Source organism: Sus scrofa, chromosome 12 (genome assembly GCF_054392235.1).
Source record: "Sus scrofa isolate SSC_HxYL_T2T_F1_AM1 chromosome 12, Sscrofa_HxYL_maternal_Yorkshire_Landrace_v2.0, whole genome shotgun sequence".
NCBI lineage: Eukaryota > Metazoa > Chordata > Mammalia > Artiodactyla > Suidae > Sus > Sus scrofa.
This window is the reverse complement of record NC_139394.1, coordinates 25,716,081-25,743,797: the sequence shown is the minus strand read 5'-3', so window position 1 is coordinate 25,743,797 and position 27,717 is coordinate 25,716,081. Positions and strand designations below refer to the sequence as shown.

General features: G+C 53.8%; 1 protein-coding gene and 1 pseudogene across 11 annotated transcripts; one reads left to right on the top strand and one right to left on the bottom strand.

Annotated features, from left to right (window-relative positions):
- Window positions 1-19,537: 19,537 nt before the first annotated feature.
- LOC146398150 (uncharacterized) lies at window positions 19,538-22,749 on the bottom strand (annotated as a pseudogene).
- Window positions 20,056-27,674, top strand: PHOSPHO1 (phosphoethanolamine/phosphocholine phosphatase 1). 11 transcript variants are annotated; one of them, XM_021067127.2, is made up of 5 exons: window positions 20,056-20,276; window positions 21,390-21,486; window positions 23,869-23,978; window positions 24,756-24,793; window positions 25,905-27,674. In XM_021067127.2, the coding sequence occupies exons 3-5, from the start codon at window positions 23,934-23,936 to the stop codon at window positions 26,788-26,790; spliced, it is 969 nt and encodes a 322-aa protein (XP_020922786.2). In that variant the 5' UTR covers window positions 20,056-20,276; window positions 21,390-21,486; window positions 23,869-23,933; the 3' UTR covers window positions 26,791-27,674. The 11 variants fall into 11 exon arrangements, with proteins under 11 accessions (XP_020922786.2, XP_020922787.2, XP_003358139.3 ...); XM_021067128.2 differs by having other exon boundaries at window positions 20,056-20,297; XM_003358091.5 differs by lacking the exon at window positions 24,756-24,793 and having other exon boundaries at window positions 26,029-27,674.
- Window positions 27,675-27,717: the final 43 nt, after the last annotated feature.

Genomic DNA, 27,717 nt, shown 5'->3' with positions numbered 1-27,717 from the left:
CCAGATCCTTAACCCACTGAGCCGGGCCAGGGATCAAACCTGAATTTTTATGGATACTAGTCAGGTTCATTACTGCTGAGCCACAATGGGAACTCCCAAGACAGAGTCTTTGCTTTGGTAGAATGGATGCTGGAGGCAGAAGACAGCCAAGTACACAGAGGAGGACAATACCTCAAGGCTGTTTTCATGCAGTGCATGGCCCCCCCGGGCTTGCAAGCAGCACCGCCCCTGTTGGTGCAATGGGTTTGTTTTGTTTTGTTTCTTTGGTTTGTTTTACCATCTCTGCCATCATTAGCTGCTCCCTTAAGGGAAAGGGAGCTTGGCTGGTGCCACACCTAAGGTAGAGGTCAGTTAGGTGACTTCCGGGTTGTCTTTTCTTGAGGTCTCTGGGTCACCTTGTGTAACTTTCCCCAAAGGCCATAGGGACAAGTTTGCTGGCTTTCCCTGTCATTCAGCTTCAACCACATATGGAAGTTCCCAGGATAGGGGTCAAAAGGGAGCTACAGCTGCAGCCTACACCACAGCCATAGCAACTCAGGATCCAAGCTGCACTGGTGACCTACACCACAGCTCACGGCAGTATCGGATCCTTAACCCACTGAGCGAGGCCAAGGATCAAACCTGCGTCCTCCCGGATCCTAGTTGGGTTTGTTAACCGCTGAGCTGTAAAGGGAACTCCTTCTTCTTAGTTTCTTATATATCCTTCCAGAAATCAAATACTCTCTTTCAGGAATCTTTTTTTTTTTTTTTTTTTTTTGGTTTCACCCTAGGCACATGAAAAATTCCCTGGCTAGGGAATTGACTTCAAGCTGCAGCTGTGACCTACATCTCAGCTGCAGCAATGCTGGATCGTTATTCATGTCAAGACATGCTCCACGGACCGCCTGAGTCAGAATCACCAGAGCGCCTGCTCTCTGATCTGCAGTTTGTACAGTTAGAGAACACTGCTTTGAAGAATTTCACAGCTTATCATCCCATGGTTGGAAAGCTATTTCCATACGTTTCTATTTCTAGATGAGAAGACTGGCCAAACCTGGTCAACTTCATGCCGGATCCAGAACTAGAGTTTCCAATGCTTTCAGCTACTGCAGTGTTTCACAGACTCTGTGTGTGTGTGTGTGAGAGAGAGAGAGATTAGTAGCAAATCCTTTTTTTTTTTTTTTTTTTTTTTTTTGCCATTTCTAGGGCTGCTCCCATGGCATATGGAGGTTCCCAGGCTAGGGGTCTAATCAGAGTTGTAGACACCAGCCTACGCCAGAGCCACAGCAACGTGGGATCTGAGCCGCACCTGACCTACACCACAGCTCACAGGCAATGCTGGACTCTTAACCTACTGAGCGAGGCCAGGGATCAAACCCACGACCTCATGGTCCTAGTCGGATTTGTTAACCACTGAGCCACGACAGGAATTCCTTTTTTTTTTCTTTTTAATGCCGCACTTGCAACATATGGAAGTTCCCAGGCTAGGGGTCAAATCGGACCTACAGTTGCCGGCCTATGCCACAGCCACAGCCACAGCCACGCCAGATCTGAGCCACGTCTGCAAACTTCACCACAGCTCATAGAACATCGGATCCTTAACCCACTGAGCGAGGCCAGGGATGGAACCCACATCCTCATGGATACTGGTCAGAATCAGCTCCCTTCTGCTGAGCCACGATGGGAACCCCCAAATCCTTTTTTGAAAGGAAATTGTAGCTGGAAACACATATGTAAAAAGAAGAAAAGCCGGCTCCTCCTCCTGTGGGGTGGGATGGGGTAGGGGGAACTCAAGTCTCTTCTCCACTATGGCAGCCCCTGGGCACCTCCTTGGAAGCCAGAGGTTTTCCAAAGACCACTTTCTCATCTTAGGGGACATCCTAGAGGCGAGAGGAACTTGGTATTTAGATGGTCAAGTCCAAGGCGGGAGACTCCTAGGTACCCCCAGTGCCTGGTTTCCTCGCAGCCCGCAAGCTCATGAAGGGCACTTGTATGGAGAAGGCTGCTGGGAGCCCCCACGTGCCCAAGAAGAGAGGTGGCCTCCTTTGAGCATCTACGTCCCAATCAATAAAGCCTATTTATGGAGACTTCCAACATGCCCAGTGCAATAAACTCCCAGCAGTTTAAAGTAGTCCCTGCAGGAGTTCCTGTCGTGGCTCAGCAGTAATGAACCCAGCTGGGATCCATGAGGTTTTGGGTTCAATCCCCGGCCTTGCTCAGTGGGTGAAGGATCCAGCATGGCCGTGAGCTGTGGTGTAGATTGCAGACACAGCTCAGATCCCACGTTGCTGTGGTTCTGGTGTAGGCTGGTGGCTACAGCTCTGATTTGACCCCTAGCCTGGGAACCTCCATACGCCGCGGGCACGGCCCTAGAAATGGCAAAAAAAAAAAAAAAAAAAAAAGGAGAAAAAATAAAAAATAAAAAAAATAAAGTAGTCCCTGCACTCCTGCTGCTCTCAATACAGCCAGAGAGAGAAGCCATAAATGGAAGTAATGACCTTTGCGTGCCTGGTGAGAGGTAAAGGCAGGTGAGCAGGCAGGTAAGTCATCTCATCTCTGTTTCAAGGGAGCTAGAGAAGGCCCGTGGGAGGAACACAGGGGACTCTGCCTGCCAGGGGAAACTGGAGCACTCCCCCTCCAGACATGGTCAACCAAGCAGCAAATTGAAACTTAAACCCTTAACCCCAATGACATTAACTGCCTTGAGGGACTTGGCTTAGAGTTCAGGCCTTCGTAGCAAAAACGACTAGTCTATCCTTTGGGAGTTCCCTGGTGGTCTAGTGGTGAGGATTCAGTGCGTTCACCCCTGCAGTCCAGGTTCAATCCCTGGTGTGGGAACTGAGATCGCACATCAAGCCACTACATGCTAGGCCAAAACCAAACCAAAACAAAGCAAAAAACAACAACAAAAACCTTTTTTCCTTCATACCTACTTTTTCATAAATAACAATTCTCCCCTTCCAGTGGCCCCACGGGCTTATTCTGTCACACACACTAGCCTCCTACAGCTTGTTCGCTCTCCCTAAACATCAGCATACCTGGATCCCTCCTTGCACCCCACACCTGGTCATGGGACCCCAGGCTTCTCCGACTGTCTTTAAATAAATAGTACCTTCCGCTCACTCTCAATGCTCTCCCCTGCTCTCTGTTCTCCATAGCATGTATCACTGTCTTGCGTTCTATGTTGGTTTCTGTTCCTGTTAGCTGTGAGCTCCATGAGGGCAAAAATAATCTGGGCCCCTGGTGCTTAGAATAGCACTGGACACACAGTAGGTAGCGAGGCCAGGGATCAAACCCACAACCTCAATGGTTCATAGTTGGATTTGTTAGCCACTGAACCACGACGGGAACTCCACTCCCACTCCCTTCTCTGGCTTTATTTTTCTCCGTAGCACTTACTGCTCTCTCGCAGGCAGGGTTCCTTCTCTCCCTCCAGCATTTTCTCCCTCCCTTACTTCCACTGTCTGCCCCCTTTTCATAGAAGGTAAAAGCCATTTTCTGTACAGTTGTATCTCTGGTTTATGGTTTACTTCTCTGTGGCTGTGTAACAAATGACCCTCAAATTTTAGTAGCTTAAAACCAACCCGGAGTTCCAGTCATGGCTCAATGGTTAATGAATCTGACTGGGAACCATGGGGTTGTGGGTTCGATCCCTGGCCTTGCTCAGTGGGTTAAGGATCTGGCATTGCCATGAGCTGTGGTGTCAATCGAAGATGAGGCTCGGATCCCACATTGTTGTGGCTATGGTGTAGGCCGGTGGCTACAGCTCCGATTGGACCCCTAGCCTGGGAACCTCCATATGCCGCGAGAGCAGCCCTAGAAAAGGCAAAAAAAAAAAAAAAAAAAAAAAGAAGAAGAAAGAAGGAGAAAAAGAGTGGTAGAATGAAAGCATAAAGGTAGAAATGATTTCAGCAGAAGTCAGTTTTCATGGGGAGCTAATAGCTGTGACCACTGCCATATCCCTGAAGGATCTGAACCCGACTCAGCTTCCCTCAACCCCCACCCTCTCCCCATGATGTCCTCTTATAATTCAGCTCCACCTCTGCCCAGCTCTGCGATCTTGGGCAAGCTCCTGTTATGGGGATTAAAAGAGATGGGGGGAGCTCCCATCGTGGCTCAGTGGTTAACGAATCCTCACAGCACCCATGAGGATGCGGGTTCCATCCCTGGCCTCGCTCAGTGCATTAAGGATCCAGCATTGCCTTGAGCTGTGGTGTATGTTGCAGACGTGGCTTGGATCTGGCGTGGCTGTGGCTCTGGTGTAGGGTGGCAGCTGTAGCTCTGATTCAGCCCCTAGCCTGAGAACTTGCATATGCTTCAGGTGCGGCCCTAAAAAGACCAAAAAAAAAAAAAAAAAAAAAAAAAGAAAGAAAGAAAAGAGAGAGATGAGGATGCAGGTGTGAGCATCATAGCGTTTGACCCACACAGCCCTCAATAAATGCAGCCACTGTGGGCAGGACGCTGGATTACCACAACCAGAGGGAAAAACCAAAGTATCTTCCTGGCGTCTGAAGCGGTTTTAGAGCTGCGTGTGGCACGTGTGTACTTGTGTTTCTCAATGTTGACTCTGTGAGAAGTGGCTGAGAGGAGCTGTCCAGGGTCTCCGTACCAGATACCGGGTTTATCACTTGGGCCAGAGATGATCGCGTGCTGGGGCCTTCGGCACCCGAATGAGCAGGACAGACTGCTGAGCATGTGGGCTGCTGTCCACTTACACTGAGTAGCATGTGTTACACCTGTGGTGCTTAACCTTTTTGCAGGTGGGTAGGTGGTGTCTGGAAACCTTTTGAAAGTTTACACCAAAAATACACATTGGTATATAAACACAGGAAAAAAACGTATATAATAAATTCAGGCTGCTCACAGATGAACCACAGATTTGAAATGCTAGCACTGGACTATGGCTTTCCTTTTCTTCTTTGCTTTTTAGGGCCACACCCATGGCGTATGGAAGTTCCCAGGCTGGGTGTCAAATCGGAGCTACAGCGGCCGGTCTACACCACAGCTTATGGCAACGTCGGATGCTTAACCCACTGAGTGAAGCCAGGGATCGAACCTGCAACGTCATGGATCCTAGTAGGGACTGTTAACTGCTGAGCCACAAAGGGAACTCCAGTGGCTTTCTGGAAGGCAATGAGGAGCTTGTGTTTCCTGAACCAAGGAATGAATAAAACAGAACAAAAGCACCAACTGCCAAAAAAAGCCAAAATCTTGTAATCTTTGCTGTTTCCTCTGGTGAAGTTGCTTCAGGAAAACTGGAAGACTCCAGAAGGCCTGGGTTCAAGTTTTGCCTTATCCACCTTACTAACTGTATGACCTTGGACTTGTCACCTAACTTCTCCTAGCCTCATTTTCCTCATCAGGAAAATAATGTGAATGAGAGAGTGAGAGTGTTTTATAAGCTCCAAAGCCTAGTAAAAACATGAGGGACTCTTGGTGTTCCCATCGTGGTGCAGCGGAAACAATCCGGCTATAACCCATGAGGTTGCCTGTTTGATCTCTGGCCTCGCTCAGTGGGTTAAGGATCCAGCGTTGCCGTGGTGTAGGCCAGCAGCTGTAGCTCCGATTTGACCCCTAGCCTGGGAACCTCCATATACCTAAAAAAACAAAAACAAAATCCAAAAAAACTGAGGGACTCTTATTTTGGTCAGACTCTTATTCTGGTGGGTGCTTCTGGGTTTAGGCAAAAGGAACCAAAAAAAAAAAAAAAAAAAAAAATGTTCCTATCTACTGCCTCAAGGCCTCCAGCTCCCATCAGCTTTGGGGATGGGGAGATTCCTGGGTGGGGCAGATTGATGGGGAGATTCCTGGGTGGGGCAGGTTGCTCCGAGGAAAGTGTGAAAACACACCGAGTTGCCAGCCCTGTTCTTTGTTAGCCTATCCATGGTCAGATGCCCAGGTTGCAACACAACTGAGGCAGGAACAGCTGGCTTTGGTCTCATTCCAGGCCTTAGGCCACACCCTACATCAGTAGATTAGATTGAGACTCCTGTGATCCTACAGGTGACAAGTATTTATTGAGCTCCAGGCCTGTGCTAGGTGCTGGGGTTACCATGGGAGCAAACCCACCATGGCCCTGTCCTCTTAGAGCTGACAGTCCGATGGGAAGCAGACGTTAATCAATCACCCAGGACAAGTACGGGGTGCTCTCGCCCTGTGGAAGGGGAGTCCTGACATCAGGGTGGGAGGAGGGTGGGCATAACAAGTTTCCTTTTAGAAGTGACGTATGAGGGGTGTTCCCATCGTGGTGCAGGGGAAACAAATCTGACTAGGAACCGTGAAGCTGCAGGTTTGACTCCCTGGCCTCACTCAGTGGGTTAAGGATCTGGCATTGCCGTGAGCTGTGGTGTAGGTTGCAGATGTGGCTTGGATCTGGCGTGGCTGTGGCTGTGGTGTGGGTTGGTGGCCACAGCTCTGATTTGACCCCTAGTCTGGGAACTTCCCTATGCTGCAGGTGCGCCCCTAAAAAGGCAAAAAAAAAAAAAAAAGAAGGAAGGAAGGAAGTAAAGAAAGAAAGAAAGAAAGAAAGAAAGAAAGAAAGAAAGAAAGAAAGAAAAAGAAAGAACCAAAATAAGAATCCGTCCTGCCCACTTGGCGACAGTGTCGCTGCTTGTAAGTGACCCATGGCCTGGGGACACCCTCTTTCTGTGCCTTCCTCCCTCTCAGCACAAGGATGCCTGCCTTGTCCTACGGTGCATCCTCAGAGCCTCTGAGGGCTCCCCGCTAGCAGGCCCAAGGCCATCGCAACTGTATTTTCCTGACGACAGTACAGCAAGCCTGAAATTATACTTAGAGGACAAAGGGACAGAACACTGAAGATGAGGCTTTCTGGGAAAATGAAGGGCTCAAAGTAGGAGATACCCCTGCTGCCCCCACCCCCCCCAACGTACACCAGAGACCCACCTCCCTGGAGGAGCAGAGGAGCCATCCATTTATTCATCAATGCGTTCTTTCAATTAACTTTTCTCGAGCACATACTGTAAGCCAGGACTGGGTTCAGTGCTAGAGAAACAGTATCAGCAAGACAGAGTTGGAGATCTTCCGCGGCTCAGTGGGACAAGGTTCCAGTTTGGCCACTGCTGTGGCTTGGGTTGCTGCTGCCATTTGGATTGATCCCTGGCTATGCCATGGGCATGGCACCCCCCCCCCCCCCGCAAAAAAGACAGATTTCCTGCCCTGGGAGCATTTACAGTCAGGGAGGGGGAGAGACAGGCCCACAAACAAGGGACATCCATCCCAGTCCCAGGGGAGGCCCAGGGAGGAGTGTGTACGTGTAGTGATGTCAGGGGACATTTCCATGAGACGTGACTTCTAAGCCAGTGTGACTAGGAGACGGAGGAAGACAGGGTCTAGGCAGGGGAAGAGCTTGTGCCAAGGTCCTGAGGTGAGAGGGGTGGTAGAAAGGGCAGAGGACAGAGGGTCCCAAAGGCCAGGAGGAGCCACTGAGGGTTTCACACAATCACATTTGCATTTTATTTATTTATTTACTTACTTACTTGCTTACTTATTTTTATGGCTGTGGTATGGAAATTTCTGGGCCAGGGATTGACATCTGAGTTGCAGCTCCTGTCCCACAGCTGCAGCAACGCTGAATCTTTCAACCCATCGTGCCAGGCTGGGGATCAAACCCGTGCCTCGGCAACGACCAGAGCGCCTGCAGTCAGGTTCTTCACCCACTGTGCCCAGCGGGAACTCCGCATTTGCATTTTAGAAACATTACCTTTTTGTGTGTATTGACTCAATAAAACTTAAAAATAATAATAGGAGTTCCCATTGTGGGTCAGTCGTAACGAACCCAACTAGTATCCGTGAGGATGTGAGTTCCATCCCTGACCTGGCTCTGTGGATTAAGGATCCAGCGTTGTGCCTTGAGCTGTGGTGTTGGTCGCAGAGGCGGCTCGGATCCTGCATTGCTGTGGTTGTGGTGTAGGCCGGCAGCTGCAGCTCCGATGGGACCCCTAGCCTGGGATCCTCCATATGCCGTGGGTGCAGCTTTAAAAAGCAAATAAGTAAAGAAATAATGTATTATTAAATAATAATAATAATTAAAGAGTAAGTAGTAATTGACTGCCCCACCCCCACCCCTTTTCATGGCCTGAGCTTGCCAGGCTGAGGCAGGGGCCTTTGGGGAGACCACAGCTCCAGCCCACCCAGTCCCCAGGGGATTGGGGGCAAAAATGACAGGCTGGCCTCTGTTCTGCACCTTACCAGCCCAGGGCTGACTGCAGGGTCAGGTTCCGAGGGCTGCTATATTGGGCTCTGGCGGCGGAGGGATCCATCCCTCCTCTGCCCGCACTGGGCCCGCCTCACCCCCCCCGGGGGGGGGAGGATTGAGGGGTCATTTGTATCTCCAGGGTGGCAGGGCCTCCTCCCCAGAGCCACGGGCGCCCAAGATAACAGGGCAGCCGGGAGCTGTTTATGCAAAGCCAGGCTCGTGGGGGTGGGCAGGGCCAGAGGGAACGGTGACTGCTGCCGCAGATAGCAATTGGGGCGGGGAAGTCTGTCTAAATTACAGCTCCCAGAATAGAGGGACCCGGAGGGAGTGGTGGGGCATCCTACCAAGGAGGCCCTGGCAGCCTGCCGGGCACGTCCGGGCTCCAGGGCCTGCTGCGGGCAGAGGCGGGGTGACCACACGCCGGCGGGGCCCTGGGGGATGCCATTCATCCTTGGCCAAGGCAGCCGGGCAGCTGTGGGGTGGGGCCAGCCGGTGGCAGGGAGGCTCCCGGGGCCTGGGAGAGAGCCCGCTGTGACCTTCTGGAAGGGGGTGCACATATGAGGGGAGGGGAAGCCTGGGATGAGGAAGGGGGTGACGTCTTGGGCGCCCCTGGAAGAGACTCCAGCACCCGTCTGGGGATAGTTCACAGAAGAAGTGTGAGCGACTATAAAAATAACAAGAATGACAGGCATAAAAATAGCAGCTATGTGGCAGGCACTGCTCTCAGCAGTGACACACATCCCTGCTGCTCACCCTCCCGGCTCCAAGTGCAGGAGGGAATCTTACCCCTGCTTCATAGATGAGGAAACCGAGCCGCTGAGAGGTGAAGTCCATGCTAAGTACAGCTGGGGGCGGGGCGGGGGAGGGGGGTAAACCGCGGCTGCCTCCAAACCCGGGGCTCAGAATCAGGTTCCACTGGCCTTTTCCCACTGGGTTTGGGTTTTCTTTTATGCATCAGAGTCTTCCTCTCGATGTCAGCTGGCAAGATCACCAAGGCTGAAAACCTGGCTGAATTCGATGACTTAAGCCACTTTATTTTCTTTCTTTCTTTTTTTTTTTTTTTTTTTGTCTTTTTGCCTTTTCTAGGGCCGCATCGTCAGCATATGGAGGTTCCCAGGCCAGGGGTCATCTCAGAGCTGTAGCTGCCAGCCTACACCACAGCCACAGCAATGCGAGATCCTTCACCCACTGAGCGAGGCCAGGGATGGAACCTGCGTCCTCATGGATGCTGGTCAGATCCGTTTTCGCTCCGCCACAGTGGGAATTCCTGACCCACTTTATTTTCTCATCTGCAAAATGGGCATCTTGTAAGACGCTCTAAGGATCTGATGAGAATAGATATGTGGAAAACTGTTGGTCTTTTTTGAAGGCAGAGTATAAATAAAGAATGCCACACTTCAAATGATTGTTATGTGGAAGCTGAATATTTATAAAAGCAATGATTTCCAGTTCGCTAGGGAAGGTGACACAAGCACAATATCCCCAGGGAGCTTTTTTTTTTTTTTTCATTTTAGGGCCGCACCTGCGACATATAGAAGTTCCCAGGCTAGGGGCTGAATCGGAGCTGTAGCTGCCAGCCTATGCCATAGCCACAGCCACAGCAATGCTAGATCTGAGCTGATTCTGTGACCTACACCACAGCTCTCAACAACAACGGATCCTTAACCAACTGATCGAGGCCAGGGATTGAACCTGCATCCTCATGGATACTAGTCTGGTTCTTTTCTGCTGAGCCCCAATGGGAACTCCCATCCTTCTTTAAAATATGGACTTGCCCCTTGGTTTATCCCGGGTAACTATGCAGTTTTCCTGCAAGTGGTGGCTTAAAGGAAGACACCCTCACTTTCATCCTTCCTGAGGATGTGCTGCCCCCAAACTGCATTTCTTTGGAGGACTTCCCTGGTGGCACAGCAGGTTAAGGCTCCAGTGTTGTCACGGCTGTGGCTCAGGTCACTGCTGTGGCGGGGGTTCAATCCCTGGCTTGGGAACTTCTGCATGCACCGGATGTAGCCAAAAGAAGAAGAAGCAGAAGAAAGAAACTGTATTTCTTCAACTTCTTGTAGCTGAGGTGCTGATTCCCAGCTGAGGTCTCCCACCCTCCCACCTCAAGTTCTCAGCCACCAGCTGCTTTGGGGGCTGGGGTCTCTATATGGAGAGGCAGGCGTGGCCCTGGATGACCCTGGTGCCCAGGCTGCCACTGGCTTCCGGAGCCGCCTGCCCTCCCAGGTGTGTTACTTAATGTCCCGCAAGATCCTCCAGGCCGCCCCGGGGGAAGTGCAGCAACAAACCCCAGAGGCTGGGACTTGCTGATTCATTCGGGGAGCCAAGGGCAGGTTAAGGGCACTGCGTCTGGGGACAGCAGGGGTCACCTGGCCCGCAGCCGACCGACACTCTCATCACACCTGACTGCCTCCTCTCTGTCTCAGTCCCTGGGCTCAGTGTCTGTGGTGACCAATCATCCTGCAGGGAACAGGGAACCACGCCTCCCACTTGCTCCTCCCAAACCCCATGGTGGGCCCTTCCCAAGGCCAGATCTTCCTCCTCGTCCCAGGATCCTCATTATTCACTATGAGGAGCTGGTTCAACTTGGCATCTGCACCTTCTGGTGAGACTTACCAGATGCTCTTACGACTGCTCATGGTGTGGCGAAATTGCCCCTGACCTAGCTGGCTCCTATCCCTGAACTCAGAGCTCCTGCCACCGTGAGCAGCCTCCTCACCCCAGGGAAATTCCACGGAGAATACTTTTTGAAATTTTTTTATTTTTTGGAGTTCGCATTACGGCACAGCAGAAACAAATCCAACTAGGAACCATGAGGTTGCGGGTTGGATCCCTGGCCTTGCTCAGTGGGTTGAGGATCCAGCGTTGCGGTGAGCTGTGGTGTAGGCCAGCAGCTGTAGCTCCAATTTGACCCCTAGCCTGGGAACCTCCCTATGCTTTGGGTGCAGCCCTAAAAAGAAAAAAGAAAAAAAAAAAGACCCATGGGAGGGAATCCTAGAGAAACCCTAGGGGAAGCGCATCAGGCAGCAGGAACAGCAAGTGCAAAGGCCCTGAGGTGGGAGCTCGTCTGGATCATGGGACCCACCAGAGGTCACACTTTGCATGTTTTGCCACTAGATTGATTGTCCTCACCAGGCTTGGTTTTGGCCACCTCATCACACAGCCTCCGGGAGCAGAAGGGTGGTTATCGGACGACCCAACTGCTTTCCCGTTCTCTCCCTAAAAGACCTGGGCCCTAGACCTGGGAGCTCTAAAAAGAAAAAAAAAGAAAAACAATTGGAGAAGCTTTATGGTGAAGGGTACAGGCATACTCTGGAAGGGGCTTGGGTGGTGTCTACATATTCCGGAAGGAACATTTTTTTTTAACTTTTTTTTTTTTTTTTTTTTCTTTTTGGCTGCACCCACAGCATGTAGAAGTCCCCAGGCCAGGAATCAAACCTGAGCCACAGCAGTGAGAATGCCGGATCCTTAACCCACTGAGCCACAGGGGAACTCCCCATGCAGGGACCTGGGCAGAGGAGTCTGGGCATAGAAATGGGGCAGAGGCCCCCAGAGTCCAAGCTTTAGTTGATTGAAGTCAGAATTGATCGGTGTCATCACTCCTGTTCGGACCAGTCTAGGGTCTCAGCGTGTAAGTCACCATCCGCCGTCTGGGTGGGGCCTTCGTTCCTGCAGAACTCAAAGATTTCTATCAGATTGTTCCATGCTTCTCTTGAGGAGGAACCAGGACTCGGTTTTTTATAGATGATCTATTGTTTCTTGACTGCTTTTCCTTTGTTCCTGTCCTTAAAATCATGAATGACTGAGACTGTTTAAGGGCACACATTGTGGCCAGGCTTAGATCACAAAATGGCCTTGGCCAAAAAAGATTTCTATGGCAAGAGAGCCACGCCTGGCTGTCTTTCTCCAGGGACCGTCTACTCTGCTTACAGAAAGATGCAGGGATGGGGGTGGAGTTCCCATGGTGGCTCAGCAGGTTAAGAATCCGACTAGTATCCATGAGGATGCAGATTTGATCCCTGGCCTTGCTCAGTGGGTTAAGGATCCGGTGTTGCCCTGAGCCTATGGTGTAGGTTGCAGACACGGCTCAGATCTGGTGTTGCTGTGGCTGTGGTGTAGGCCGGCAGCTGCAGCACCAGTTTAACCCCTAGCCTGAGAACTTCAATATGCCATGGGTACAGCCCTCAAAAGAAAAAAAAGAAAAAGAGAAAAGAAAGATGCAGGGGGGTTCCCATTGTGGTGCAGTGGAAACAAATCTGATAGGAACCAAGAGGTTGCAGGTTCAACCCCTGGCCTCACTCAGTGGGTTAAGGATCTGGCGTTGCCATGAGCTGTGGGGTAGGTTGCAGATACAACTCAGATCCTGCATTGCTGCGGCTGTGGCTTAGGCTGGTGCTGTAACTCTGATTTGACCCCTAGCCTGGGAACCGCCCTGTGCCGCAAGTACACCTCTAAAAAAAAAAAAAACAAAGAAAGAAAAAGAAAGATGCAGGGAAGGGGAGGTGGCTCTGTGGTGGCTCCAGGCTGCTCAGGGAAGGTGGAGAGAGGGCAGGGGAGAGCGAGCAGCAGCCGAGAATAGGAGTCAGGTGGGCCAGGGAACAGGGCATCTCAGGTGGTCCCTACCCCTGGATTATGTCTCTTCACTTTCCTGGAGGCACCTCAGGTCCCAGCTGCCTTTTATCTGGTGAAGGACAAGACAGAATGGCCCTAGAGTTCCCACCGTCGCTCGGGGTAACGAACCTATCTCTGAGGATTACTCTGACTAATATCCATGAGGACGTGGGTTCCATCCCTGGCCCCGATCAGTGGGTTAAGGATTTGGTGTTGCCGTGAGCTGCGATGTAGGCTGCAGGCTCGACTTGGATCTGGTGTTGCTGTGGCTGTGGTGTAGGCCTGTAGCTATAGCTCTGATTCCACCCCTAGCCTGGGAACTTCCATGTGCCGTGTGTGTGGCCCTAAACACACACACACACACACACACACACACACACACACACACACTCAAAAGAAAGACAGACTGGTTCTGATGGTCACAGGTAGAGCAGATCTGTCAGTAATTCTCTGAGACTTTTTTTTTTTGTCTTTTTAGGGCTGAACCCATCCGCGGCGTATGGAGGTTTCCAGGCTAGGGGTCAAATCGGAGCTACAGCTGCCAATTACCCCACAGCTCACAGCAACGCAGGATCCTTAACCCACTGAGCAAGGCCAGGGATCGAATCCGCAACCTCATGGATCCTAGTCCGGTTCATTACCGCTGAGTCCCGACAGGAACTCCTGGGTCTTCTCTCTAAATTATACCTCCTGGAGGGCAGGGCCAGGGTCTTGTTCAACGTCCTATCTCTCAGTGCCTAGTGCAGGTAATACTTACCAAATGAATGAAAATACAACACCCGATACTGTGCTGTGGTGATGATCTGGAGGTCGGGAGACCACCCACCACTGCTGATGGGACCCAGCTCTGAAGATCTGAGCCTTGATCTATGTTGTCGCTAGATTTTTCCAAGGGCTGGAAAAAGGTGAGGCAGTCTATTCCAATCCATAGAAAGGCAACTCAGAAGTCAGTAACGGAGTTCCATCGTGGCGCAGTGGTTAACGAATCCGACTAGGAACCATGAGGTTGAGGGTTCGATCCCTGGCCTTGCTCAGTGGGTTCAGGATCCAGTGTTGCCATGAGCTGTGGTGTAGGCTGCAGACGCAGCTCGGATCCTGCGTGGCTGTGGCTGTGGTGTAGGCCGGCAGCTATAGCTCTGATTGGACCCCATATGCCACGGGAGCGGCCCTAGAAATGGCAAAAAGACAAACAAAAACAAAAACGAAACCTCAGTAACTTTTTTTCTTTTTTGGCTGCGCCTTCAGCATGCCAAAATTCCCTGACCAGGGATCCAACCCACGTCACAGCAGCAACCCGCAGCCTCTGCAGTGACAATACTGATCTTAACCCACGGAGCCACCAGGGAACACCTGTGCCTCATTTTGCTCATCTGTAAAATGCAGGAACTAATCATAGTCTTGATGTGAGAATGAAGAAAGCTGAGGCTCTCGGAACACTGCTTGGCACACATTAAGCGCTCTGTCAATGTCAGTAATTATAGTCTAGGAAGGAGATGAGAGGCCTGGCCAGGGATTTATTCAGCCCTGATTCCTAAGCCCCAGCCCAATGCCTTAGACCCAGAGATCCTGCCGAACTGCCTCAAAGGGCTCACTCCCCGTGGCCTCTTCCACTAAGCCCACCTGCATCTGTTGCTAGATCCCCGGGGGTCCTGTGTCTTCTGCAGACAGAGAAGGATGGACCTAAACCTCTGGGCTGACCGCTACTTGCTACACAGCACCCTTGGGCAAGGTGCTTTCTTAATGCCCTCGAGCTTCTGCTTTCTTTTCTTTTCTTTTCTTTCTTTTTTTTTTTTTTGGCTTTTTTGCTTTTTCCGGCTGCACCTATGGCATGTGGAGGTTCCCAGGCTAGGGGTTGAATTGGAGCCTTTGCCACAGCAGCGTGGGATCTGAGCTGCATCTGCCACCTACACCACAGCTCATGGCAACACCAGATCCTTAACCCACTGAGTGAGGCCAGGGATCCAACCTGCATCCTCACGAATACTAGCTGGGTGCATTACCACAGAGCCACAAGGGGAACTCCTAGCTTCTGCTTTCTTCGCTGTAAAAATGGAAATCCTAAAACCCATGTGTCAGGATGGCTGTGGAAATCGTGTGCCCAGCACCCGGTCGGTGCCCAAATGCAATTGTCCCTCCAGCAATCTGGATCTGCTCCTCTCTCTGGCCCGTGCCCCTCCCAACACCAGAGGCCACATTCCTGGACTCCTGGACTCCCAGGCTTTACCACCGGAATCCCAGGCAAGAGTTATGCCCTCTTTGTGAAGACCCAGCTGGAGCGCTCCATCCCTGGCCTCCTGAGTCAGGGTTCACAAGGGACTCCTGTGCGTGTCACCTCAGATGACTCCCGTCCCTGCCAGCTCTCTGCCAGATGGACTGACCTGAGTTCTAAGGTGAACCCTACAGGCGGGGAGGAAGTTCTGCAGCCTGGGCGCTGGGCAGAGGCCTCAACCTTCTGGGGTGGGGATGGGGTGAGGTGGGAGATGGGATTCCCATTCTGTCCCCATCTTCAGACACCCACACAAACGGGTCATCCAACTTGCTTACTCACTGGCATAATGAGAGGGGCACGTTTAAAGAGAAACAAGTTTGGGAGTTCCCACTGCAGTTCAGTGATAACGGAATCCAGCTGGTATCCATGAAGACATGGCTTCGATCCCTGGCCTCACTCAGTGGGTAAATTGCCCGGTGTTGCCGGGAGCTGCAGTGTAGGCCACAGACGTGGCTTGAATCCTGTGTGGCTGTGGCATAGGCCAGCAGAAGCAGATCTGATTCGACCCCTAGCTTGGAAACTTCCATATGCAGCATGTGCAGCCCTAAAACGCAAGGAAAAAAAAAAGAGAGAGAGAGAGAAACAAGTTTGTGTCCTAAAATTTGTGGGGGGTGTGTGGGGGAAGCAGTACCTGCAGCATGCAGAAGTTCCTGGGCCAGGGATCAAATCCATGCTATAGCTGTGATCCTGAACCCACTGAGCCACCAGGGAGCTCCTGTGTCCTGAAATTTTTAGTGCAGGGGGAACTAGGAGTTTCTACACTTATTCCAAAAAGGTGATTTGCATGAAGTCCCTGGGAGCTTTGGTATTCCCATCTCAGGAAGGCAGAATCAGGCAGAAGGAATTCACTATGAGCAGCTCCAGGAAGTTCTCTGCCCACCCCTCCCCCAGCCCCAGCAGTGAATTTGGCCCAAAAAAAAGGTTAAAGGTGCTGCTAATTGCATCATAAGGGATTCTAGGGCCTCCTGGAAGCATGTGACCCTGGACAAGTCATTTGATCTCAATTTGCCTGTTGTAAAATGGGATAATACTGAAGTGACCTATTGGTGTGAAGACGGAATGAGGGAACGCATTCCTTCACTTAAGGAGGGAGCAGTGATGTCAAGGTGACCATGGCAGGGGACACTGATTCAACAACAAATATCTAAGGCCTACTGCATGCCAGTGTCTAGGGGAATTTTTTTTTTTTTTTTCATTTTTGGCTGCCCCATGGCATAAGGAATTCCCAGGCCAGGGATCAGATCCAAGTCACAGTCTCTAAGCCACAGCCGTGGCAATGCCGGATTTTTTTTGGGGGGGGCTGCACTCTTGGCTTATGGAGGTTCCCAGGCTAGGGTCGAATCAGAGCTATAGCTGCCAGCCTACATATGCCACAGCCACAGCAACGCCAAATCCAAGCCGAGTCTGCCACCTGTACCACAGCTCATGGCAACGCCACGTCCTTAATCCACTGAGCAAGGCCAGGGAGCGAACCTGAGTCCTCATGGATACCAGTCGGGTTCTTTAGCCACTGAGCTACGATGGGAACTTTGCAATGCCAGATTCTTAATCCACTGTGCCAGGCCAGGAATTGAACCTATGTCCCAGTGCTCCCAAGATGCCACCAATCCCATTGCTCCACAGCGGGAACTCTGACTTTTTCTTGGCCATGCCCACAGCATGCGGAATTTTCCAGGCCAGGGATTGAACCTGCACCCCAGCAGTGACCCAAGCCACTGCAGTGACAATGCCAGATCCTTAACCACTGAGCCGCCAGGGAACTCCTAGGGAAATAGTATTACACAAGGCCAACATGGTCTCCTCCCTCTTGTTGCCTTCGGGAAGTAGGGTAGCAGACAATGAGGGAGAAGGATGGGTGGTGTGGGGTGATGATCAAGGCCACCGGCTTGGAAACCCAGCTCACCATTCACCAGATGGTTGGCGCTGGTCCAGCTCCATCCCTTTTTTTAAATTTTTTTTTGGCTTCTTAGGGCCACACCAGCAGCACATGGAAGTTCCCAGCTAGGGGCTGAATCAGACCCACAGCTGCCAGCCTACACCACAGCCACAGTAACATGGGATCCGAGCCGCGTCTGTGACCTACACCACAGCTCATAGCAATTCCGGATCCCCAACCCACTAAGCGAGGCTAGGCGTCGAACCCACGTCCTCATGGATACTAGTCCAATTCATTTCTGCTGCATCAGAAGAACTCCCTAGCTCCATTCTTTGTGCCTTGATTTCCCAACAGTAAAGTGAGCCGTGCACGCACGTGATGCTGTGGTAGGGACTGCATGAACAGACCCATGGAAAACTATGTTACCTAAAAACTGGCTTGGCCTGAAGAGACAACCAGACGAGAGCGCGGGAGAAGGAAGAATTTGAACACGAGCGATCTTTCCCAAAGCCGTGTGTCTCCCCAGCAAAACTGGGGCATTTTCAAGCTAAAGGTACACATATTCACGAAGGGGCTTGAGCCATGGAGAATTCAGCACAGAACGGGGGCAGAGGTCAACCGAGTTCGAGCTTTAGTTGACTGAAGTCAGAAAAGTCCCGTCCTTGTTCCATCCTCGACCTGGGTGGGGCCCTTAGCCCCCTCCCGAAGAACTCAGAGATAAGAATCAGATTGTGCTGTGGATCCCTTGAGGAGGGACTAGGACTCTATTTTATCTCTGAACTATTGTTTCTTGACTGCTTTTCCTTTGTTCCTGCATTTCCTCCCATTCCTTAAGACCTTTAATTACTCCGGAGGCCTGTTAAGACCTGTAGTGTTCAGGCTTAGATCACAAAATGGCTTAAGTCAAAAAGGCCCTTTTTTTTTTTTTTTTATCTTTTGAGGGCCCTACCCACGGCTTATGGAAGGTCCCAGGCTAGGGGGTCAAATCGGAGCTGCAGCTGCCGGCCTACACCACAGCTACACAGGATCTGAGCCTCATCTGTGACATGCACCATAGCTCATGGCAATGCCAGATCCCTGACCCACTGATCAAGGCAAGGGATCAAATCTGCATCCTCATGGATACTAGGCGGGTTCATTACAGATGAGCCAAGACAGGAACTCCAGCCTCTTTTTTTTTTTGATCACACCCATGGCATGTGGAAGTTCCTGGGCTAGGGATCGAACCTCCACCACAGCAGCAACCTGAGTCACAGCAGTGATAATGTCAGATCCTTAAACACTAGGCTGCCCGGGAACTCCCCCCAACGACCTCCTCTTATGGCCAGAAAGCCAAGCCTGGTTCTCTTTCTCCCCAGACCCCCTTACCCTGTCTGCCTCATATTCACAGTATGTATCTACCACAGGCTCTTAGCACACACGTGATCAGTATAATAAAAGGAGCTGCATGATGTGCAACAGGGCAAGAGATGATGCCAAGGCTGAGCTTGCCCAGCAAACCGGGTCGGGCATGGTCCTGAGGAGGAAAGGGCCTGATGCAGGGGAGCAGGAGGAAGGGCCAAGGAGTGGAGACAGCAGTAGGAGATGAAGCGGAGCAGCAAACCCGTTTAAGGAGCTGGGGCCCTGAGAGTTGCTGGCAAGGGTTTTAAGGATCAGGTTTGCAGCTTCAAAGCATTCACTCCCCTTTGTTTTCTTTTCTTTTTTTTTTTTTTTTTTCCTATTTCTTGGGCCGCTCCTGCGGCATATGGAGGTTCCCAGGCTAGGGGTCTAATCGGAGCTGTAGCCGCCAGCCTACGCCAGAGCCACAGCAACTCGGGATCTGAGCCGCGTCTGCAACCTACACCACAGCTCAAGGCAACGCCGGATCGTTAACCCATTGAGCAAGGGCAGGGACCGATCCCGCAACCTCATGGTTCCTAGTCGGATATGTTAACCACTGCGCCACGACGGGAACTCCCACTCCCCTTTGTACATATGAAAACATGCGTTCATCACTGTACCCCTAGCCTCTGGCACAAGAGATCAGGGCACTCCCTGGCTGGCCCTCCCTCCATCTCTGGTTTCCAGCCCTGCTGATTTCCAGATCTCCTAGGGGCTTTGCATTCGCTGGCTCTCTTCTTCCAGGAATGGAGTGGAGGAGACTAGGGAGGGAGGCCTCAAGTTAGATGCAGGCCTGGGGATGCCGCTGCCCCCCCAACCCTTTTTAACCCCAGGACTCAAGTGTGCCTGAGTCCTGCTGTCAACTTGCAACCATAAGTTCTAGTACCATGCCTGGTTCACAGTATGTTGTCGGTAAATACAAGTTTCTGCCTCTGTAAACAGAAGCTTCTCTCTTCCTCACCACCAGGGTGGGAGGGCATAAGGGTGGGGCGGGTGGGGTTCGGAACCGACTTAGGAAACGGGGAGAAAGTAAGTTTTTTCTTTACAACCCTATTTGCAAAGGCGCAGAGTTTGGTCCCTAACTCAGTGTTTGCAGGGTAGGGGAGTGGGAGAGTCCCTTTCCCGGCGAACCTCTATAACCTGCAGCGGGAGGAAGGGTCCCAAGGAGCGAAGCGCAGAGACTCGGTTTGGAGGGGAGAGAGCACCCAGGCTTGCGCACGCGGGAGAGGAACGGCTCTCCCTGGGCTGGGTCCACAGATGCCTAGCCCCGGGCTTGGGAGCGCAGAACGGAATGAGGGCTGGAGGTGGGGGTGCACTTCTGCAAATCTCAGGGATCAGCGCTCTGGAGGCGGCGGTGGAGAGAGTCCACAGCTCTGGCACCTCCAGGTGTGTAGGCGGGACTTAACGCGGAGCCCGGCAGGTGCTCTAATGACGCTGCCCGCCACCCGTGCTCCTCTGAAGGGATGCGCTCCTTCTCCACCCTCTCCCCCTTCCCTCCCGGCGTCCAATCCCACCTTCGCGAGCGCTCCGGGAACCTCCTGGGCAGCCTGGAGGCGTGGCCCGAGGGCGACCCGCCCCTTTGATGTGCTCTGAGCCGCTGTGATTGGACAGCCGCTTGTGACGTACAGGGACTGCGGTGGGCCCGGGTGCTGCGGCTGCCGCAGCGCCGGCCGCGGCTCCGGCTCCGGCTGCCGGGTATTTAAAGGGGACGCGGCGGCGGCCCGGGGGGATGGGGGCCAGGTGGAGAGTACCGTTCAGACGCTCATCATCCACAGCCCCTCGGGACTGGAACTCGTGAGCCGGAGCCCAGAAATCTGGGGGTGGATAAGACATCGCGTCCCCTCCAATTCCCCTTTCTCCATCCTGCGCCCAAATACCTCAGCTAGCCCCTCTCCCCACTCTTCCAAACTCAGCCGGGATAGACCACGGCCGCCGCCGCTCCCCACGTGAGTCCTGGGCTCCCAGAGGTAGGGGAGGGCTGGGGTCCCAGTGTGGGGTGGGGGGCTGCGCGGAGTCAGAAGGATCCTTCACGCGTGTCAGTGGGGGAATCTCTGGAGCGGAGGAAGGAGTTCTTATAGCCCAGGAATGGGGTGTCCGGGTACCGCTCTATCTCCGACTCGGACAAGGCAAAGGAATCTGCTCTCTTGCTCCCTGCCACCCACGAGTCCCCTCGGCTCCTGAGCTGCGTACCCCCCTCCCCCCCACCCCGCCCCGCACTGGAGCGAGGCACCCGCCAGCTGGGGGTGTGCCAGAGTGCCTGCCTTCCAGCCACCTCTAAAAATATCTTCCCCCCCCCCCACTCCACCGGCAGCTGCCACCTCCTTGCCCATTGAGGATGCCCCCCACACACACCCAGCTTGTCCACCCAGGCAGGGCGAGCCCAGAGATGACTTCTGTCCCAGCTTCCTCACTGGCACCAGGGCTCCAGGGCTTTACCCTAGCTAGTCTGGACAGCAAGCTCACAACCCATGGAAGTCTCCGTGGCAAGTGGGGAAGTTCTGGCCGCAGTTTTCCTAAGGCAGCAGAAAGCCCTGAGTTTTAATCCTAATTCTGATGCTGTGGGACCCTCAGGATGTTAGCCTGACCTCTCTGGGCCTCCGTTTTTCCTATGTACTGCTGCTGGTGGTAAACAAGAGACTATGGGGAAGTTGGGTGTGCTGTGCGGGGAAGGGAAAGAATTCCAGCCTAGTGCTGGAATCTGATTTCTAGAGACTGATACCAGGAGACCTGGTCTTGGGCAGAGCACTTGCTGCCATAATATCTCTGGGGACCTTGCCCCTGCCACATGCCATCCTGCACATTTCCTGTGGAAAACTTTCCCCAAACTGTCCTGTGACCCATCCATCCATTAAGGGGGGACTTTCAAAGGAGGGCCTGAGTTTGTTTCCCTCCCCCATCCCCAGGGGCCCTCCCACCCATTCCCACAGAGGTCCTGTAACAGCACTTGGGTAAAAGGCCCGGGGGTGGGGGCGGGCAGGGAGCAGGTGCTGCTTTTAGGTGGAACTAGGATAGGGACCCCCTGCCAGCCCAGTGACACCCTTCTCTCCTCTCTGCTCTAGCCTGCAGGAGAAGCTCGGAGGTCCTGTCCCCCTTTCTTCTGAGGGACTTTCTGGGGACCACGAAAGGACTTCATCACTCAAGGCAAAGCCGCCAGAGGTAAGGAACCTTTGTGCATGTCACAGGAGCCAGATTCCAATGGACCAGGGTCCCTCTGACTCCTGTGGGGCAGGGGTGGGTATCACAAGAGCTACTCTGGAGAGAAGCCCAGGGTGCCTGGCTTTCTGCTCTGGGGACTAAAAGAAACAAGAGCAACCTCACCAAACGATAAATGTTTTCATTGATTTCCCTACATACTCTGGTTAGATGGGGGGGTGGAGAGTGTTTTTGCTATGAGAAGTTCTGAACATGATTAAAAACCAGACCATCCCACCAAATGTTAAGAAGGAAAAAGAACCACAGAGAAAGCAATGAAAGTCGGTCTCTGGGTGGCTCCTGGAGACCCTCTTTTATCTTCGGATCAGCCTGGCACGTGTCCGTCCATGTTTGCTTTCACAAGGGGAGTGGCATCCCCTGACCTTTTCTCTTTGGACTGGCCCAGGGTGGAGGGCACATGTGATATGAGCCAGGATTCTGGAAGGCTGGAGCTCCCTCCAGATGCAGCTTGGGACCGGCCCTCCCACTTAACCCCCCAAACACGCCCTTCCTTCACTTCACGTGCCTCCCTCCCCTTCTCTCCCATCTTCTTGACCAGTGTCCCCTCTCCCCACCCCACCCCATTTTAGCCCACTGCCCCCACTCAGCTTTGGCCACCACTCTCATTTCCTAGATTACAAGTCCTTAGGGAAACGCCTGAGACCCACATCCCATCCTTAGCAAAAGTGTTTAATGCATGTAAGGTCAGGGAGTGGGGAGGGATCGGGTACCTCAAGGTGGAGTGTGATAGAGCCCCCCCTTCTGCCCACCACCTTCCTTCCTGGGTGTCCCAGTATCCGTCTTGAGGGCAACAGTTCCTCCTTGCTGTCCTGGGATGGTCTGGGGAGTCACCTTGACCAAGTCCGAGGGGTACCCGGTGTTACCCACTCTCACCACCAGAGGGCAGCAGCCAGCCAGACCGCCGCTGCTTTGCCTGCCCAGTCTGGCTCTCAGGAGTGGTCCAGCTCTGTCCCAGGAGCACGTCGTCTTTCATTTAACTCTTAAGATGCAGGAGAGGCACGGGGAGCTGTGGGTTTGTAGCTGCGTTGAAGCCCCCACAAAGCCACACCCTGCCTCCAAAGCCACACAGCAAAGTCCAGTAGGAATTGCCACCCGACTCCCTGGCTGACTGCCAGCGTCTGGAAGCACCAAGGAGGGAGGCAGTCCCAGATCACCTGGGTGCCTAGGCGTCCGGTCCTCCAGCTGTGGTGCTGTGAGCCTGGTCATGTGCCCCTTCCCTTTGGAGGACAGAGGGCAGGCCAGGTGTGCGTGCATGAACCAGACTCTGCCCCATGGAGGAGGAGCCTTGGGCAAGTGAAATCTCTCGGAGCCTTTGTCATCTGTCAAATTCATGGGATTGGGCTGGGCAGGGAGACAATGAATGGAGGTGATTGGTAAACGATGGGGTGCCTTACACAAGAAAGGGGCAGTGACCATACTAGAAAAGCAAGCCCTGGTCTCAGACCCTGAGATCTGGTTTCGAGGTCTGTCTGTGTCATGTGTAGTGGGGGCTGATGTTTGCGCAAGTTGGTTAACCTTTCTAGGTCTCCAATAGTATCATCTGTTACCTCTCCAGCATCGTGGGGGATTAAGAGAATGCCTAGCAAGGGCTCTGTGGTCTGTAAGTGCTACGCTTATTTGATGGGCTGGTTTTTGTTTGTTTGGGGTTTTGTTTTGGTTGTTTGGTTTGATTGGGTTTTTGGTTTTAGGGCCACACCTGCAGCATATGGAGGTTCCCAGGCTAGGGGTCCAATCAGAGCTACAGCTGCCAGCCTACACCACAGCCACAGCAACACAGGATCCAAACCGTGTGTCTGTGACCTACAGCACTGTTCATGGCAACGCTGGTTCCCTGACCCACTGAGCAAGGCCAGGGGTCAAACCTGCATCCTCATGGATACTAGTCAGATTCGTTTCTGCTGTGCCACAAGGGGAAGTCCATGAGGGGCTGTTTTTTGTTTGTTTTTTGTCTTTTTGCCATTTCTTAGGCTGCTTCCATGGCATATGGAGATTCCCAGGCTAGGGGTCGAATCAGCTGTAGCCACCGGCCTACGCCAGAGCCACAGCAACGCGGGATCCGAGCCATGTCTGCAACATACACCGCAGGTCACGGCAACGCCAGATCCTCCACCCACTGAGCAAGGCCAGGGACCAAACCCGCAACCTCATGGTTCCTAGTCGGATTCGTTAACCACTGAGCCACGACGGGAACTCCATGAGGGGCTGTTTTTCACTAAGCCCTGGGAGTGGTTCCTTGGGCTCAGGAGAAGGGGATAGGATCCAGGTGGGTGTTAGTGGGGCCAGCAAAGCCAGCTGGTCCTCAAACAGACCTTGTCTGGTTGTCAGGGGCCCTGGACGACGGCTGGAGGCCAACAGTCACTACAAGCGGTGCCCAGGGTGATGTACTGACAATGAGCGGGTGTTTTCCAGTTGCTGGCCTCCGATGCCTGTCTAGGGTAAGTGGGTCCCTCCAGGGGTTTCCTAGGATGAGGCCTCAGCCCCCATGTTCCCATCATGGGGTGGGAGAAGCCCCATCCAGCCCCGTTTAGGCATGCCCACACCTCTGGTGGGCCCCCACGAATCCTTGGAAGCTTCCATCCCAGGTCGGGCAGCTCGGGGGGGGGGGGCTGTCCCTGATGCTTTGCATCCTCAGACTCAGGCCACTGAGACTCCCAGAGATGTTGAGACAAGAGGGTGACTCTAGGGATGCACTTGAAGAGCCAGGTTCAAATCCCAGCTCTGAAATTAGGAGCCTGGACTCTGTTTCACAGGATGTGCCCGGTTATAAACAGGAATTTTGGAGAGGGAGTTAGGAAAAAACCAGGAAGAGGAGCAGTTCTGACTCAACTAATTGTGGTGGGAGGTTGAGAGGGAGAAAGGCGGCACCGTGGGTATTCTGAAGCTCTACATACATAATCTGCTTGCTGCCCCTCTGTCACCTAAAGCCCCTGGCTCGAAAAGGGGCAGGGACAAGCTGCAGAGGACTTCTCTCCCTTTGCCTGCCTTTTTGCCCTCACGCTTGCCCCGTTGTCCCCCAGCCGCCACCTTGTCCCCCTAGCAACATGACGAGCCCAAGGTCTCCGCTTCCTGGAACTCCACCCCCCCCACGGCCCCATCTTCCTGTCCCCCCATGTGCCCCTAGTATGACTTCCCCCTGGCCCTCCAATCCCCCACTCCCACCTCATGCCCTCTGCCCATGTTCCTGCTAAATGCTCCATCCTCTGCCTTTTCAGCCACTGCTGCTCTTTCCTCTCCCTCACCTGTCTCCCAGGTATGTCGTGGCCTGGCGCGGGAGGCTTCTACCTCCCCAAGCCCCACTGCTTCTCCTGCTGCCCGCTTGCTTCGGACTCTGGCAGAAACCCCACCCGCTGACACGTTCCTCCCTGGGAATTGGCAAGTGATTAGTGATGAGCTGTCAGCACAGGGCCCTAAAACTCTGGAGAAGCTGTCCCAACCATCCTTGGCTGGAAGCATCTGCATCCCATCTGGCTGGAAGCAGCTCCCGAGAGCCTGCCTGGGTCTTGGTTGGGCAGTCCACCTACCTGGTTCTTCCAAGAGCCAAAAGCCCGTTCTCTGGCCAGTGCGGAAACCCAGGGGACTAACTCTCCAGGCCAGACACCGACTATCACATGCTTTGGACGGTGCCAACACATTTCCCTGGCTCCTACTGTCCACCATACTCCCACAAGCCATTGGCTCTGCCCGGCGGAAGGTGGACACAAGGCAGCTGCTCCAGTGGGGTGAATGGCTGGTTTCCCCTGATGCTTTGTTGGGGGAGAGGGAGTAGAAAAAACCTGCCACTCTCTTTATCCAACCACCTGGAGTCACTGGAAGTCTCCAGGATGGTCTAGTCCAGAAACTAGGGGTCCCAAAGGAGTGACCCCTTGGAAGCTGCTTTTCCTTTTTTTTTTTTTTTTTTTTTGCTTTTTGCTTTTTAGGGTCACACCCTGAGGCATGTGGAGGTTCCCAGGCCAGGGGTCTAGTCAGAGCTGCAGCTGCCGGCCACAGCCACAGCCACAGCCATGCAGGATCTGAGCTGTGTCTGCAACTTACACCACAGCTCATGGCAACGCCGGATCCTTAACCCGCTGAGCGAGGCCAGGAATCAAACCGGCAACCTTGTGGTTCCTAGTCACATTCGTTTCCAGTGCGCCCCTTCGGGAACTTCTCCATTCTTTTGCAATCGACCCTCGTTAAGCCCCCCAAGGCCACCGAAGAGAGTAGCAGAAACAGGTGCCAGAGAAGCTCTTCTGGGTTCAGGAGGGGGACAGTCCCCTGAGGATAAACCCCAGCACCGTTAACGGAGAGGAGCTAGGGGATGGGCAGGGAAGGCTGGAGGTGGGGACAGCGGCATTGCTTAACCAGCCTTGGGTCCTCCTCAGGTCTTGGATGTGCCAGCGTCTCTGGCCGTGGCCCGCTAACCAGCCTCTTCCCGGCCGGCTCCCGCCGCGCCTCCCCTCGCTTGCTCCCTCCTCCTCCTCCTGCTCCTCTCTCCCCTGCTCCCAGGACGAGGGCAGGATGGCCGTGCAGGGCTCGCCTCGCTTCCTCCTGACCTTTGACTTTGACGAGACCATCGTAGACGAAAACAGCGACGACTCAATCGTGCGCGCTGCGCCGGGTCAGCGGCTGCCGGACAGCCTGCGTGCAACCTACCGCGAGGGCTTCTACAACGAGTATATGCAGCGCGTCTTCCAGTACCTGGGCGAGCAGGGCGTGCGGCCGCGGGACCTGCGCGCCGTCTACGAGGCCATCCCCCTGTCGCCTGGCATGAGCGACCTGCTGCAGTTCGTGAGCAAGCAGGGCGCCTGCTTTGAGGTTATTCTCATCTCGGACGCCAACACCTTCGGCGTGGAGAGCGCGCTGCGCGCCGCCGGCCACTTCAGCCTGTTCCGCCGCATCTTCAGCAACCCGTCGGGGCCCGACGCGCGGGGGCTGCTGGCTCTGCGGCCCTTCCACACGCACACCTGCGCGCGCTGCCCCGCCAACATGTGCAAGCACAAGGTGCTCAGCGACTACCTGCGCGAGCGGGCCCACGACGGTGTGCACTTCGAGCGCCTTTTCTACGTGGGCGACGGCGCCAACGATTTCTGCCCCATGGGGCTGCTGGCGGGCGGCGACGTGGCCTTCCCACGCCGTGGCTACCCCATGCACCGCCTTATCCAGGAGGCGCAGAAGGCCGAGCCCAGTTCCTTCCGCGCCAGCGTGGTGCCCTGGGAAACGGCGGCCGACGTGCGCCTCCATCTCCAACAGGTGCTGAAGACCTGTTGAGGACCTGGCCTGCTAGGGGCACCCGCGCGGAAAGGGGGTGAGGCGTGGGTGGGGATCGAAAGACAAACCTAGTTTTATTACTCCCTTTCCCTTTTGTTTCGGCATGTCCCTCTGGGAATTTCCGGTATTGCGGGCTCGTCCACTTGGGGGCTGGGGGAGGAGGTTCGGAGCCCTCCCCATCGATGCAGTTAACCCAGCTCGGCTGCCTCCCCCCGTTCCACTGCAGCAAATTCCAGGGCTGCTGCACATATCTGGGCAGGCACCCGTGTGTTGCAAAAACCTTGCCTTCTAAATTGAGAGGAAGGGGTTCACTGGCGGGAGAGAGAAGGAACATCTCCCGCTGCATTAACCGCTGCCTTGGGTCGCATGACCTCCCTCCCCCACTATCCAGGGGGCCCAGGTCTGGAACTCCCTCCCTCTCCCCCGCCACCCCGCGCACGCTCGCGGCCACACCGGACTCCCAGCGGAGAGAAATGGTGCTCTCCGACGATGGCCCCAGGCCTAGATCGTGCCTCACCCGCCGAGATCCTACACTACACCCCTTTGCCTGCTTCTCTTTCCCTGTCCACCTCTTCAAGGTCCCCACAGGATAAAAAGCCAGAGCGAACGATCGCCTCCTGGTGGTGGAATGAGGTAGCACACCGTCCGGCCCCGGTCCAGCCCTCAGGGGACCTCGCAGCACCGCGTCGGTGTCTTCTCACACCCCAGCCTCGTCTATGCAGCAGGAGACCAGGGACTTAACCAAAGTCGGGCCGGCTGGGCCCTCTGTGCCCCGCTCCTCCCGTATGAACCAGAAAGCCATGATGTTTTAAAGCAGAGCCAGCGAAACCCAAGCCCTTCTACCCTCTTGTGTTTCAGAGCCATAAAGGAGGTGGTGAAGGGGCCGAGGTGACTGAGATCTCTCGCGCCGCCAAGACTGAGCACATA